This window comes from Erinaceus europaeus, chromosome 15 (genome assembly GCF_950295315.1).
Source record: "Erinaceus europaeus chromosome 15, mEriEur2.1, whole genome shotgun sequence".
Lineage (NCBI taxonomy): Eukaryota > Metazoa > Chordata > Mammalia > Eulipotyphla > Erinaceidae > Erinaceus > Erinaceus europaeus.
Window position 1 is genome coordinate 26,817,758 of NC_080176.1, and position 16,074 is coordinate 26,833,831.

Here is a 16,074-nt window from a genome sequence, read left to right on the forward strand (position 1 = left end):
GAGAGCCTTCCTCACCCTGCTTGACCTCACCTCACCTCTGCTTGTTGTGGGGGGGGGGTCACTCACACACACTCTGTGGGCCTTTCAGCCCCAGCCTGGCATCCTCCCCACCATCCCTCTGCCCTCAGCTTCCACTCAGTCCTTATGGAGGAAATTCCAGGTCCCTGAGTCCCTGTAATTATCTTCCCTGAGGGCTGTGGGTTTGGGGGCAGGGTCATGCCCCCCTTAGCCTCAAGGTCTCTTCCCTCTGGGGGGAAGGTGGAAATTGGAGAAAGTCCTTGAATACATAGTGTCCTGGGGGATAGGAGTCAGTGTCTCTTCTAGGGGTGGGCTGGGGGGCGGGGAGAGAACACGTGTCTCCCCCAAATCCTCGGAGGTGAGATGGCTGTTGCCCTAATGCCCCCAACCCATGAGGCTGCCTCACAGTGACCAAGTTACACAATTGGCCTTGCTTCTAGAATCTGTCCTGCCCTTCTAGGTTGTGACCCCAAGGGGGCGTCACCTGTCAGCTAGGGTCCCTCCCAGGGCTCAGAGGACTGTTGGCGTGAAGGAAATCGAGTCACACCCAGCAGGGACCTGCCCAGGCCTCTAAGTCCCACCAAGGGACCACTGTCTACCCCCCAACCCCATGGCCTCCCAGACTCCACTCAGTACGGGCTGTAAGTGGAGTCTGATGGAACAGCAGAGGGACCCCACAGCCTGACCCTCAGCTCAGCCATGTCCCCACCTCCCTCCCCTTCCTCCCTCAGCTTGGCTCGAGTGGGTGACAGTGTCTGCCTCAGAGGGGGCTGGTGGCTGGTGGCGGGGACCTTGATTAGGTACTTGTGTCCTTGCCTGTGAAACAGACAGCCAGCAGGTGAGAGAGACAGGGTGGGGGGAGGCTAGCGGACTCTCCCAAGGCCATTTCCTCCTCTGCAGCCCACGGTGGGGAGCTGGGAATGGGACCCAAGTGTCCCCTCAGGTCTGGGAAGTGGCAGAGGGGATTGGGAGGACTCTGAGGTGGGAGGAGGGTTTGGTGAAAAGAACCTGGTGAATTTCCCCTTCCTATTGTTTTCCTTTCTTTCTTTTAAAATTTTTTAATTATCTTTATTTATTGGATAAGAGACAAGCCAGAAATTGAGAGGGAGGGGGCAGTAGAGGGAGAGAGACAGACAGACACTGGCAACACTGCTTCACCACTCAAAAAGCTTTTCCCCTGTGGGTTGGGATAGGAGGCTTGAACCCAGGTCCTTGCACATTGCGACATGTACACTTAGCCAGGTGCACCACCACCTGGCCCCTTTTTTTCTTTTCTTTTCTCTCTTTTTTTTTTTTTTTTTGCCTCCAGGATTATTGCCGCGGCTCAATGCCTGCATCAGGAATCCACTGCTCCTAGAGGCTATTTTTTCCCCTTTTGTTCTCCTTGTTGTTTTATTATTGTTGTTATTGTTATTATTGTTGTTATTGATGTCGTCATTGTTGGATAGGACAGAGAAATCAAGAGAGGAGGGGAAGACAGAGAGAACGAGAGAAAGATAGACACCTGCAGACCTGCTTCACCGCTCATGAAGTGGCCCCCCTGCAGGTGGGGAGCCGGGGGCTTGAACTGGCATCCTTGTGCTTTGTACTATGTGCATTTAACCCAGAGTGCCACCGCCCAGCCCCCAGGCCTCTGGCTTTCCATTCACTTTGTGTGGAGGTGGTGCCATCTGGATGAGGCTTGGGGTGAGGGGGCTCAGGGTCCCCCAGCGGCAGGTGGGTGGATGCCATGCCTCTCTCCACAGAGCTGGGTGCCTCTGTCTCAGGGCTCCCCCCAGCCCCGGCCCTGGCCCTGTCTTGCCTCTTATTTCTGGATCATCTGCATCATCATCTCAGAAGCCCTAGCCCCAACGTGACCTTGGCAGGTTATGGCACCTATAGATTCTGCCCAAGTGGCGGGGGCGGGTGTTAGTCCTCCAGAAACACCCCCCTCCTGGTCTTTCTGTTCTAAACACTTTTTAAGGTCTGACTTAAATGTAGCCAGTAAGAGGGAAGCTGGTGGTAGCACAGCTGGTTAAGCCCAAATGGGGCGAAGCACATGGACTGGTGTAAGGATCCCGGTTCAAGTCCCCGGCTCCCCACCTCCAGAGGGGTAGCTTCACAGGCGGTGAAGCAGGTCTGCAGATGTCTATCTTTCTCTCCCCCTTTTTGTCTTCCCTCCTCTCTCAATTTCTCTCTGTCCTATCCAATAATAGCAACAATAACAATAATAACATCAACAAGGGCAACAAAAATGGGAATAAATGGCCTCCAGGAGCAGTGGATTCATGGTGCAGGCACTGAGCCAAATAACCCTAGAGGCAAAAAAAAAAAAAAGGAGCTAGTGAGGATAGTGGGGGAGAGAGACAGATCAAAGACACCAGGGCATGGCTTCACTGATCCAGAAGCTTCTCATTCCCACGTGCTCCCTGAGAGCTCAAACCCAGGTCCAGGAGCGCTGTCAGGTGTGTGCTTTGCCAAGGATGGGCACACGCATGGAGAGGTTCTAGAGTCCCGGCTCTGGCCTGCCCTCTTCAGAGGAGAACAGCGGGCTGAGAAGGGCACACAGCAACAGGGCACTATACTTGCAAGCTTGAGGTCCTGGGTTCGAGCCCTGGGATCACATGCGCTGGAGTGATGACATGGGGTCTGGCCTCATTCATGGACTATGATCTTCAGACGGCGTGTGGAGGCCCCGGGTGCGGGCTCAGCCCCCAAGGTCACCCTGGGTTGTGTGTGTGTGTGTGTGTGTGTGTGTGTGTGTGTGTATGTGTGTGTGTGTGTGTGTGTGTATGTGTATGACAGCAGAAGACTTTGGCCACCTGGCCACAGGCTTATCCCCACTGCTCCCCCCCATCCCACCCCTGCTAGGGGCTACTTGCTGGGAATGGCCCTGCTAAGGTGGTGTGTGTGGCAGGGGTGGGGGGAGGAGGCAAGGTTTTGTTGTTTGTTTTGTAACATGGGGCCTTGTCCATGTGCAGTTTTCCACTCCTGGGATTCTCTCTTTCAGAGACAAAGAGCTGTGGAGTGTTAGTCAGAGGCAAAGAGACAGTGAGCTTCCTCTGGTGCTGTGTACATTCCACATGGTGCCAGGGTTTCAAAGCCTGGGAAAGGCACGTACCCTCCAGCCTATCAGCATGCACCCACCTATACGAGGGTCGTGGAGCCCCCAGAGAAATGACAGCCTCCATGGAGGCCAGGGCTGCAGGAACCCCAAGGCCATTACTGCTCCCTCCCCCACCCCACCCTTCCCAACTCAGACTCCCTGTGGGTGGGGGCAGGACTTAGAGCTAGGAGACAGCCTCGGGTGTTGGGGGACAGATGTATGACCCCACTGGGTATCGGGTGCAGGCCCCTAGACGGTCTCTTTTAGCCGCCACATTCCTCAGATTCTTATCAGTGTGTCTTTAAAAAATGTCCTTTTTCTCAAGGGAGCAACAGGTGGAAGCTGCTCCCCCAGACTGAGCAGAGTGAGGGGCACACGGGACCCAGCTGCCAGGCCCCCAGGGTCCTCCCCTCTGTGTGTGTGGAGACAGTACCTCTCCTGCTGCAGAGCCTGCCCTGGAGCTGGTGTGGGGGGGTGGCCTTGTCTGTGTCCCCTCCCTCTGAGGGTGCCTTCTGGGAGTCCCCACACCCTATCCTGCTGTCCAGCCAGGACGGCCACCCCACTCCTGTCCCTTCACCCAGGCAACTTTGTAGCTCCCAGGCTTGAACCCCAGGCTGGGCAGAAGCCAGGAGGGTGAAGCCCCCGGGGGTTGTGGGGACCCCCAGGGCACCTCAGGCTGACCTGCTTGTTCTGTCCGCACAGACACTGGTGCCACCACACGGTGACGAGGACGGTGACCTGCCAGCTGCAGAACGGCTCAGAGACGGTGGTCCAGCGCGTCTACCAGACCTGCCGCTGGCCGGGGCCCTGTGCCAACCTCGTGAGGTAAGGCCTGGGTGGGGTCCCGCTTGGTGCTGGAAACGGGGTGGTTTTATGCTGCAGAGTTCAGGTCCTGGGCTGTGTATACAAAGATAGATACCTGCAGCTCTGCTTCACTGCTTAAGAAACATTCTAGGGAGTCGGGCTGTAGCGCAGCGGATTAAGCGCAGGTGGCGCAAAACACAAGGACCGGCATAAGGATCCTGGTTCGAGCCCCAGCTCCCCACCTGCAGGGGAGTCGCTTCACAGGCGGTGAAGCAGGTCTGCAGGTGTCTATCTTTCTCTCCTCCTCTCTGTCTTCCCCTCCTCTCTCCATTTCTCTCTGTCCTATCCAACAATGACAACAACAATAATAACAACAACAACAACAAAAAATAGCAAGAGCAACAAAAGGGAATAAATAAAATAAATATTAAAAAAAAAAAGAAAAAAGAAACATTCTACCCCCTGCAGGTGGGGACCAGGGGCTTGAACCCAGGTCCTTGTGCACTGTAATATGTGCATGCGGCCAGATGCGCCACCGCCTGGCCCTTGTGTTTAGTCTTTGCAGAGGGGCCGCTCTGCCTCCTCCTCTTCCCTTCTCTCCAGCAGTTGTGTTGCCACTGCTTTTAATTTATTTTCATTATCTTTATTTATTGGATAGAGACAGCCAGAAATCAAGAGGGAGGGGGGTAATAGAGAAGGAGAGAGACAGAGAGACACCTGCAGCCCTGCTTCACCATTTGTGAAGCTTTTCCCCTGCAGGTGGGGACCGAGGGCTCGAACTTGGGTCCTTGCGCATTATAATACATGCACTCAACCTGGTACGCCACCACCTGACCCATGCCACTGCTTTTCTTCTTTGCTCAATGTCTCACTGGGGTCTCGCTTTGCAGCGACCCAGGCCTGACCCTACAGCTTGTCCCGTGGAGCCCCGCCATCCTGGCTTCCTCTTTTTCCCTGACATGTCTGAAATGTCCAGGGCTGGCTCTTGCCTGCTTTCTGATCAAATTATTAGCCTTTGCCCTGGTGAGTGTTGAGACAGTGAAAGCCTGATTCCATAGACATGGGCAGGGTGAATGTGGGGGGTGTGTTTGTGGGGGAGAGATAACATAGTGGCGATACAAAAAGACTTCCATGCCTGAGGCACATGTTACCAAGGACCCTGGTTCGAGGCCTGGGTCCCCAGCTGTAGGGGGGATGCTTTACGAGCTGTGAAGCAGGTGTACAGGTGTTGTCTCTCTCCCTTACTATCTCTTCCTCCTTTTTCTTTTTTTAAAATTAATTAATTTATTTATTTTCCCTTTTTGTTGCCTTTGTTTTTTTTTAATTGTTGTTGTAGTTATTATTGTTTTTGTTATTGATGTCGTTGTTGTTGGGTAGGTCAGAGAGAAATGGAGAGAGGAGAGGAAGACAGGAAGAAAGAAAGATAGACACCTGCAGACCTGCTTCACTGCCAGTGAAGCAACTCCCCTGCAGGTGGGGAGCCGGGGGCTCGAACCGGGATCCTTACGCCGCCGGTCCTTGCGCTTCACGCCACGTGCGCTTAACCCATTGTGCTACCACCTGACTCCCCTCTTCTTCCTTTTTCAGTTTTTCTGTCCTATTTAATAAAAAAAACAGGGAAAAAAAAAACAGGAAAAAATAGCCTCCAGGAGCAGTGGATTCATAGTGCAGGCACCGAACCCCAGCAATAACCCTGGAGACCATAAAAAGAAAGAAAGGGAGAGTCGGGTGGTAGTGCAGTGAGGGCCACTGCCCAGGTCCCTATGCTTGCTTTCATTTTGGTGGTTGTAAGTGCGTGTTGACAGGTGTCTTCGGATCTTGCTGAACTCATTATTCCTTCTGGGAATTTTTTCTGCAGTGTTCCTCCTACAGAGGGAACCGTATCATCTTTAAATAGAGGCAGCTTGGCCCTCCCTATTCTTCTGTAAATTGTTTACTTCTTTTTCTATTAAATGATCTATTTATTTTATTATCTCTATTTATTTATTGGGTAGAGACTGCCAGAAATGGAGAGGGAAGGGGGTGGTAGAGAGGGAGAGAGACAGAGAGACACCTGCAGCCCTGCTTCACCACTTGTGAAGCTTTCCCCCTGCAGGTGGGGACCGGCGGCTTGAACCCGGGTCCTTGTGCATGTTAACATGTGCACTCACCCAGGTGTGCCACCATCTGGTCCCTGATCTATTTAGTCATTAATGAGAAAGAGGAGGAGAGAGAAACAGAGCAGAATGCAATGCCAAGGCTTAAACTTGAGACCTCATGCTTGAAAGCCCTGTGCTCTATCCACTGTGCCACCTCCTAGGTGGTGGCTGCTGCTGCTGCTCCTCCTCCTCCTTTTTCTCTTTCTTTCCTTCCTTCTCCTTCTTCTTCTTCTTTATTTTTTTTTAGATTTTATTTATTTATTAATGAGAAAAATAGGAGGAGAGAAAAAGAACCAGACATCACTCTGGCACATGTGCTGCCGGGGATGGAACTCAGGACCTCCTGCTTGAGAATCCAAAGCTTTATCACTGCGCCACCTCCCGGACCACTCCTCCTCCTTCTCCTCCTCCTCCTTCTCCTCCTCCTTTTTCTCCTTCTCCTCCCCTCCCCCTCCTTTCCCCCCTCCCCCTTCCTCCTCCTTTTTTGTCTTACTGCTCTGGCTAGAACTCCCAGAACTGCTTGGCTGAGAGTGGAGAGACTTCAGGAAGCGGTGTGTGTCCACCACTGTGGGGAATAAACACAATGAACCTCAGGAACCCCTGGATTTTCACATCTTCAAAGTTCTTTATGCAGTTCGAGAAGCTCCCCTTATTACTTTCCTCTTGAATTATTTTCAGTAGTGCTGAATTTTCTATCATTATTATTATTAATTATTTAATAATAGTTATATATATATATATATTTGCACGGATTTACATAAGCATGTGCTTTTTCTCTCTCCTTCTATCTGTCCACCTGTTTGTTGTGATGGTTGAACCTTCTTGGTGGCGCCCTAGAATTCTCTGACACAGTGCTAAGTTTTTTATTTTTTAATATTTATTTATTTATTTATTCATTCCCTTTTGTTGCCCTTGTTGTTTTATTGTTGTTGGTATTGATGTCATTGTTGTTGGATAGGACAGAAAGAAATGGAGAGAGGAGGGGAAGACAGCAAGGGGTAGAGAAAGACAGACACCTGCAGATCTGCTTCACCACTTGTGAAGTGACTTCCCTGCAGGTGGGGAGTGGGGGGCTCGAACTGGAATCCTTACGCCGGTCCTTGTGCTTTGCGACACCTGCGCTTAACCCGCTGTGCTACCGCCCGACTCCCGACACTGCGCTTTTATCCACTCATGTTTTGCTGGTGTGTTGGCGGGGTGTCTGTGTCCACATCTGGGGCAGATACGGGTTGCTGGGGCTCTCTTTCTGTATTGTCTCTGGCTGACCCCGTTCTCCAGGGCTCACGAATTGACTTCAGCTCTGCTCCCCCTGCGCGTTTTCTGGAAGAGATTGAGTGGAGTGGGTCCCTGTTCTTCTAAATTGCTTGGCAGACTTCTCCAGTGAAACCATCTGGATCTGGAGATTTCTCCGGGGGGTGGGGTCATGGGGGGGGAGAGTCGTTAAGCTCCAAATTCAGTTTCCTTGAAAGTGGCCGGACTGTTGGTTGATGAGGTTCACATTGAGGCAGCCACCCTGTCCTGGGCTCTCTGTACTGTAAACTCTGAGTCTGGAGAGATGCAGACCACCCCCTGCTATGTGCCTGGTAGTATCTTTTATACTCTCTCCTTTTTAAAAAAAAATAATGATTTATTATTGGATAGAGACTAGAGAAATTGAGAGGAGAGGGGGAGATAGAGAAGGAGAGAGACACAGAGACACCTGCAGCCCTGCTTCACCACTTGTGAAGTTTCCCCCCGCAGGTGGGGACGGGGGCTTGAACCTGGCTCCTTGCCCACTGTAGTGTGTACACTCAACCAGGTGTGTCTTCCTCGATCGCTTATCACTGTTATTTCAGGAGATGCTCGTCATCTCACCCGTCTTTGTAGAGAACCAGCTTTTGGAAGCATTTTTCTTTCCATTTCTTTCTCTCCTGTTCTGTTTTTAATTCCCTTGTTTTTCTCCAGCTCTTCTCTATTCTACCTTGAGGTTCCTGGGATGAACTGATACAAGTTTTGAAAAGATCTGTGGTCCAAGAGGTGGCTCAGTGGCTAAAGCATCAGACTCTCAAGCATAAGGTCCTGAGTTTGCTCCCCGGCAGCACAAGTACCAGAGTGATGTTTGATTCTCTTTCTCTTTCATTCTATTCTTCTCACTAATAAATAAATAAGGGGTCAGGTGGTGGTGCACCTGGTTGAGTGCACACATTACATTGCTCAAGGACCCAGGTTCAAGCCTCTGGTCCCCACCTGCAGGCTGAGAGCTTCATGAGTGGTGAAACAGGGCTGCAGGTGTCTTTCTGTCTCTCTCCCTCTTCTCTCTGAATTTCTGTCTGCCCTATCAAATAAGATAAAGCCTTCTAAAAAATAAACAAATACATTCAAAGAGGGAAAGAGAGAAGGAAAGAAAGATCAGAAGCTTTCTAAGGCGTAGATACCTTCTGGGATGATGGCTAGAAGTGGGTGATGGGTATCAGGGCTCTGGAAGCCGCTGTGGTGGATGTCTTTCTCTGGTCCCTCAGGGACAGAAAGCGATCAGTCAGTCAGTCAGTGAGCAGCCCCTAGTCTGGCTTGGAGTGGCCCTTCATGAGGTGGGGACATGTGGGAAGTCAGTCCTGGGAGGGGGGACCCGGCAACTCCTGTCTGGAGGAGCACCCACAGGCGAGGGCTGAGCACAGACACCCGGAGGAGTCTGGGGCTGAGGAGCAGAGGCTGGAGGAGGAGGCCCACCTTCCCTCTTTGCCCTGGGAGCTGGGGTCCAGGCGGGAGGATGGAGGGAGAGCTGAGGGGATGAGGGCAGAGGGATTGGGCAGCTTGGGGGAGGTGAGGACGTGGACACCGGGGTGGGGGGGTGGGGGAGGAGAGGCAGGGAGGGGAGGGGCAGCTCTGCTGCAGGAGTGTGGGAGCAGGAGGCTGAGGGAGGCGGTTTGCTTGTTTGTTTGAAGGGAAGCGACAGGGATTGGTAAGACTGCCTGCAGGCAGCCTTGGGAGACACGGCTGAGTTGGGTGGGGGCAGGGGATACAGTACAGGGGACAGACAATGGAGGACAGGACAGGGACACGGGACAGAGAATGGAGGACGGGGGACAGAGGACAGAGAACACAGAACACAGAACAGGGGACGGGATACAGGACACAGGACAGGGAACACAGGACATGGGACAGAGGACACAAGACAGGGGACAAGGGACAGGACTGAGGTGCCCAGAGCCACTGCATGGGGTGCTGTCAGCTGTGGGCTGATGTCCAGATGGTCCCACTCACCCGTACATAGCTGGAACATAGGACCACAATTCCTCCTTCCTCCTCCCCTTCCTCCTGGTCCTCCTTTTAGACAGACTGAACTGAGAGGCAGAGAGAGACACACAGAGAGAGTCAGAGTGACACACATAGAGAGAGACCACAGTACTGAGCTTCCTTCAGCTCAGTGGGCCCGGCTCGAACGGGTTATTACCCTGACAAAGCAGTGCACTGGCCATGCCAGTCCCTCCCTCCCTTCCTCTCTCCCTCCTTCCCCAAGTGGCTGAGACCTTGTGCTTCTAAGACCCTGCCACTGAGAGGCCTCTATGAGCCAACTTCATCCTTCTTTATTCTAGAGAGAGAGAGAGAGAGGGAGAGGGACAAGAGGGAGGAAGAGGAGAGAGGGAGAGGAGAGACAGCACAGCACTGCTCTCCTGATTCCTGGCCACACAGGGTGCTTGAACCCAGGGCCCCCTTCCTGGTAAACGTGCCCCACTGGGTGGACTTCTCCCAGTCTTGCATATTCTCTCCTCTCCCTTCTCTCTTCCTGTCTGTCCTCTGCCTTCCTCCCACCTGCCCTCCTTCCCTTCCTTCTCTCCTTTAACAAGAAAGGGAGCTGCTGCTCACCTCCATCTTGGATGGTGCAGGGGTGGAGCTTAGGGGCCCTCATGTGTAAGTCCTGTGCTCTACCCACTGAGCCATCTCTGTCTTTCCTGGAGGTCCCCATGGGACACATGAAGGCTCTATGAAAGTCAAGAAATAGATCATTCTTTTTCTATTATTATTATTATTATTATTATTATTATTATTATACCAGAGCCCTGCTCAGCTTTGTCTGGTGGTGGTGCTGGGAATGGAACCTGGGACCTCAGAGTCTCAGGCAGGAGGATCCTTTTGCAGAACCACTGTACTGTCTCCCCAACCCTCATTTTCTTGCTAAATGAGGAAAACAAACAAACCGGTTTAACCACCGTGTCCTACCCCATGTAGACTTTGTGCTCTTTGTATCTTGGGTTTTGGGGTGTGTGTGCATGAGGTGGACTTGGGGCTCAGTGGTACTCAGAGACCTGTAAGCAGCTTCTGAGGGGACCCTGCTGGCTGGGGGGTGGGGGTGGAGTGTTTCTCTGGCTCCCCCTCACCCCAGTCTCTCTCAAGCTCACTTGAAGCCAGGAAAGCACCAAGATACAGTATTGAAGTGTCTGTCGTAGTAGTAAGAGCTCAGTCCCCCTCCTCCCCGAGCTTGTGGGAGTGGGGGACACACACAGCCCCCTGGAAATCCCTCTTGGAGTTGTGGGGGTGGAGAGTCCCACCATGGGGTCCACAGGGGGTGGGGGCTGGGGGCCTGTTCCCTCCCCCCCTTGAAGGGAGACCAGCTGCAAGTCCCCTTCCTGGGAAAGAGTGGGTGACTCCCGTCTACTCGAGGGGGTGATCTCACCCCTGCTTCTGCCTGGCTCAGCCCCCCACCCCCACCCCTGTCAGCTGCTGCTGAGAGAGGCCCAGGGAGGTCAGGGTTAAGTTCCCAGTCCCCACCCGCCCCTCCCAGCTCTTTGTGGCAAGACAGCCGAACTCTTCCAGATGCGCTGAGCCAGGGGGGCCTGGGGGGGGCTTCATCTGGCTCCCCCGCTGCTCCCCACTTCCCGCTGGACCCCACCCCCACCCCTGCCTCCCTGCCTTCCTGCCCTGGGCTCTGGGGGCCTGCCTGTGACCACAGCAAGCCCTGGGCTCCGGGTTCTCTGGGTACAAGGCCCTGGGGCCTCCTCCTGGGTGTCCTCCAGGCTATCCCCATCCCCACAACTCCCATAAGTGGTGGTGACCACAGGTGGCTACGACCCCAGTAGGGGCTGAGCAGGAGTCACTGCCTGTTGGGGCAGCCAGTCCCTTCTTTGTAGGCCGTAGGAAGTTGGGTTAGGAGCTCAGCTTCTGGGGAACCCCCCCATCCCACCATCCCAGCTACTATTAATCAGGATACTCATCTCCCATCAGGCTCTCTGCTTCCTGCTGGGGCTGCTTCCAGCCTGGCCCCTGCCCCCCCCACCCCCATAAGGAAATGGGGTCCATGCTCAAAGGAAGAGGGCACCTGCTGTGTTAGACCAGGTCTCAGTGCTGGCTGAGCAAGTGACACCCACCCTGGTCCCCACAGGGACCCCCGTGGTGCTTTGGGGCCTGAGGGGAGAGGCCTCTGCCCCAGGGCAGCTCAGGCTGCCCCCCCCCCACCCTGGGCTCCTCAGTCTGCTGCCTTGGGGGAGGGGAGACTGACTGATGACCTCTGCCCTCAGCACTCCCTTGGGTGGGGGACCCTGGGCCAGCCCCTCCTCCTCCAACAGCCCAGAGCTGGGAGACTTGGGGTGGGACATGTTACCTGTATTCTGTTGAGCCCTTGAGAATGCATGGCCCCATCTGGGGGCTGGGTCCCCCCAGACCTGTACCTCTCGGTCACCTGCTGCAACCTCCCCTACCCCCTTGGCTCCTCCCCTACCTCAGTTTCCCCATGTGGAGCCAGCTCACCCATCCCCATCCAGCCTGCATTTTGGGTTAGACTTCCTCCCCCCGCCACGTGACCCCCTCCCTTCCTGTCACCAGAGCGCCACCACATGTCACCCTGCCATCCATTGGAGTTGTGAGCTGCCGAGGTCCCTGGGTGGGCTCCCCACAAGGCTGTCTGGAGGGAGAAAAGGAAACCCACATCAAGACCCACATGAAGCTTATTTTTCAGTTTACGAAATAACAGAGACTTAGACTCAGCTTTCTGGGTTGTTCTTTTTTTTTTTTTCCCTAAATTCTTTTTAAGTCTCCCCCCCCGTTTCCTTTTTTTTTTTTAATATTTATTTTATTTGGTAAGACAGAGAAATTGATAGAGAAGGGGGAGATAGAGAGGGAAAGAGACAGAGACACCTGCAGCTCTGCTCCACCACTCCCGAAGCTTCCTCTCTGCAGGTGGGGAGCAAGGGCTCGAACCTGGGTCCTTGTCCATGGTGACATGTGTGTTTTCTATGGTTTCCACCACCTGGACCGTGCTGTGGATTCCCCCGACCCCCTCCCAGAGCCCTGCTCAGCTCTGGCTGATGGTGGTACTGTGGACTGAACCTGGTACCTCAGAGCCTCAGGCAGGAGAGTCTCTTTATTCAGTATCATTATTCTGTCTCCTCTCCCCAGGGGACTGTTAAGAGACTGGGAGACAGCACGCAGCCCTCCAGCCTGCACACAGCAGGCTTAGATCCAAGACCCTTCAGGAAGGGCTTCAAGGATCCAGCCCTCACACCCTGCAGCCCAGTCTGAACCCAACAAAGGGGACACGGGGTGGGGGGGCTCCTAGGAGGGGACCTGAGGGGCCGGTTGGACCCCATCTGGGTAAAAGCCCCCAGTCAAACCAGGTCCATCTCTCAACCTGAGAAATGAGATGAGGAAAAAAAAATCCAAAAACAACACCAAAAAAAAAAGGACTTCATGTCCAAGAGTGGGGTCCCTCCCCGGTGTCGGTGTCACCAACTCAGGCCCAGTGCAGCCCACACCTGCCACTTCTCTCTTGTCTTCTAGGACAGAGGTGACTTTTGAATCCCACTCTGAAGGCTCTTGGGGATTGTGCTCAGGCACATGCAAAGGCCCTGAGGCACGAGAGTAGCTGGTCTCTGTGGCCACAGGAGCATTGGCTGCTGGAGGGGAGGGCAGGTGAAGGCCTGGAGACTGGGATCTTTTGTCTCTGGGAGCATTGGAGGGCTTGGGGAGAGGGCAGGCACAGAGCCTGTGATGGTTTCTGGAATGATCCCTGGGGCTGAAGGGATGGGAGGTCTTCCAGGACTCCAGGTTGGTGGACACACACACACACACACACACACACACACACACACACACACACACACACACACACACACACACACACACACACACACAACACCCCATCCCCTGAAAGACCTCCCAGCCTTGGTCCTCTGGCTGGCAAAGCAGCGCCACCTACTGGTGAATCCTGCTCTGCACCCCATGACCATCTGGGTCCCCTGTGGTGGGTGTGGACAGAGAAAGCTGAGCTTTGGGGACCATGCTATATCTGTGGCTTGGAGACCCACACTAGAAGTCACAAGACTGATCTTGGCCTCAAGGAGGGTCCTGTGGATGGGGACAGGGATGGGGGATGAGGAGGTCTGCGGGGTGGGGAGGAAGGGTTGTTGGGAGTCAAAGCTAGAACCCCGGGGTGGGGGCAGTCTGCAGGGGTGAGGGGGAGTAGAGACCAGAGGGAGGGCCAGTCTGCAGGGGTGTGGGGACAGAGTCTTGGGGGGGCAGTCTGCAGGAGTGAGGGGGACAGAGTCCTGGATGGGTAGCTGCAGGAGTGTGGGGGGGTGGGTAGAGCCCATGGGGGTATGCAGTGGTGTGGGGCAGGGTTGGGGCCGCTGGCTGACGCCGCCTGCTGTTAGTTACAGGGCTCTGATCAGACCCACCTACACGGTGTCCTACCGAACGGTGACGGCCCTGGAGTGGAGGTGCTGCCCGGGCTTCACGGGGACCCACTGCGACGAGGGTAAGTGGGTGCTGAGGGGTGGGGGCCCCTGCCCGGGAGCTGCTGTCTCCTTCCCTCCCTTCCTCCCCACCCCCCCTTGCACCTGGGACCGCATGCTGGCTGCTGGCCAAGCTGGCCTGAGAACGGGGGGGGGGGGGGGGGCACAGGGCCCTGGCTTGGATTCCTTGCTCTGCTCCTGAGTATACACACAGGGCTCCCCATCCACCCTCTCTCCCTGTCCTGCTCTGGGGGTACCTGGGAGGGGCTGGGTCACCCCTTCCTTCCCGGCCCCAAGCTCCCATGGAGGGGGATTGGAGGCATTGAGACGAGGACCCCCCATGTCCATTGCCAAGGAGAATAGGGTGCAGCTTGGTCCCAGTTTCACTCTGTGTCTGCAGACATACGCACCCACCCCCACCAGTAGAGTGTACACTTGACTATGCTTGGAGACCTGGGTTTGAGCTCTCAACCATCCCAAGGGGAGGCGTGTGGGGAGGTGTCACGAACGGTGGAGCTGTGAGGTGCTGTGAGAGAGGAAGAGGATTGTGTGTGTGTGTGTGTGTGTGGTGTGTGTAGAGAGAAAGAGAGAGACCCCTGCAGACCTGCTTCACCACTTGTGAAGCAACCTCCCTGCAGGTGGGAAGTTGGGAGCTCGAACCCAGATCCTTGAGCAGGTCCTTGCACTTAGTACTATGTGCACTTAACTGGGTATGCCACTGGCTAGACCCACCCCACCCCCTTTAAAAAAGTATCTTTATTTATGTGATAGAGACAGCCAGAAATTGAGAGAGGAGAGGGAGATAGAGAGGAGAGACAGAGAGACACCTGCAACCCTGTTTCACCACTCGTGAAGCTTTCCTCCTGCAGGTGGGGACCGAGGGCTCAAACCTGGGGTTGTTGCACACTGTAGTGTGTGCGCTTAACCAGGTGTGCCACCACCTGGCTCCTCTTTTTTTTTTCTACTAGAGCTCTGGCTAATGGTGGTGCTGGGGATTGAACCTGGGACCTCAGGGCCTCAAGCATCAAATAGTTTTTGTATAACTCCTATGCTATCTCCCTGGCTGACTTCTTTCTTTCAAATGTTCAAGTATGTCTTTTACTATTTATTCTTGCTCAGTTAGACTGACTAGAACTCTTTTTTTTTGGTCATCACTGAGGCTTTACCATTCCAGGATGACTTTTTCAGATACAGAGATAGAGACAGAGACAAAGAGTTAGAGAGACAGAGAAAGTGAAAGAGACCACAGGACAGAAACTTCCCTCCAGTGCAGTGGTGGCCAGGCTGGAACCTGGACCAGGCTCAGGGCAGAGCAGCGCAGCACCCAGTGAGCTGCCTAGGGGCTGGTGAGCATTTCTCGTAAGACCTTTTTTTCTTTCTTTCTTTAAAAAAAAATTTTTTTTTTGCCTCCAGGGTTATTGCCAGGGCTCAGTGCCAGCACCACGAATCCACTGCTCCTGGAGGCCATTTTTTTCCCCTTTTGTTACTCTGGTTGTTTTATTATTGTTGTGGTTATTATTATTGTTGTTATTGATGCCGTTGTTGTTGGATAGGACAGAGAGAAATGGAGAGAGGACTGGAAGACAGAGACGAGGAGAGAAAGATAGACACCAGCAGACCTGCTTCACCGCCTGTGAAGCGATTCCCCTGCAGTTGGGTAGCTGGGGCTCGAACCGGGATCCTTATGCCGGTCCTTGCGCTTTGCGCCACGTGTGCTTAACCCGCTGCGCTACCGCCCAACCCCCCTTTTTTATTTTTAAATATTTATTTATTTATTCCTTTTTGTTGCCCTTGTTTTATTGTCTTTCTTTCTTTCTTTTTTTTTTTTGCCTCCAGGGTTCTCTCTGGGGCTTGGCGCCTGCACTAGAATCCACTGCTCCTGAAGGCCGTTTTGTTGCCCTTGTTGTTTTTGTCATTGTTATTGTTGCCATTGATATTGTTGTTGAATAGGACAGAGAGAAATGGAGAGAGATGGGGAGGGAGAGAGGGAGAGAGACAGACACATGCAGACGTACTTCACCACTCGTGAAGTGATCCCCTGCAGGTGGGGAGCCAGGGGCGCGAACCTGGATCCTTGCGTCTAGCCAGGTGCTCCACTGCCCGGCCCCCACCTTTTTCTTTTTCCATCTCCCTCTGTCTCAGGAAAAGAACAGAACTCAGGAACCCCAAGGCTTTCAAGAATTCTGTGCCTGGGGCCGTGTTTTGAAGGTGGCCTCACCTTCACCCCCCTTACAGGGTGGCCCACCGAGCCCGCCCCTGGCTGAGGTGAGGGAGGCGTGTGACATTGACGCCCCATGTGTGACCGTAGCTGGTGTCGGGTCCCGTG

General features: G+C 54.0%; 1 protein-coding gene across 2 annotated transcripts in view; it reads left to right on the forward strand.

Annotated features, from left to right (window-relative positions):
- COL26A1 (collagen type XXVI alpha 1 chain) overlaps positions 1 to 16,074 on the forward strand; it is a 34,894-nt gene that overhangs the window by 3,288 nt on the left and 15,532 nt on the right. Inside the window, exons 2-3 of one of the 2 annotated variants that reach the window (XM_060173458.1) lie at positions 3,806 to 3,928; positions 13,674 to 13,771. In XM_060173458.1, the coding sequence (XP_060029441.1) occupies positions 3,806 to 3,928; positions 13,674 to 13,771 (221 nt within the window). Of the gene's footprint in view, positions 1 to 3,805; positions 3,929 to 13,667; positions 13,772 to 16,074 lie in introns of both variants that reach the window. The other variant, XM_060173457.1, reaches the window with a different exon arrangement.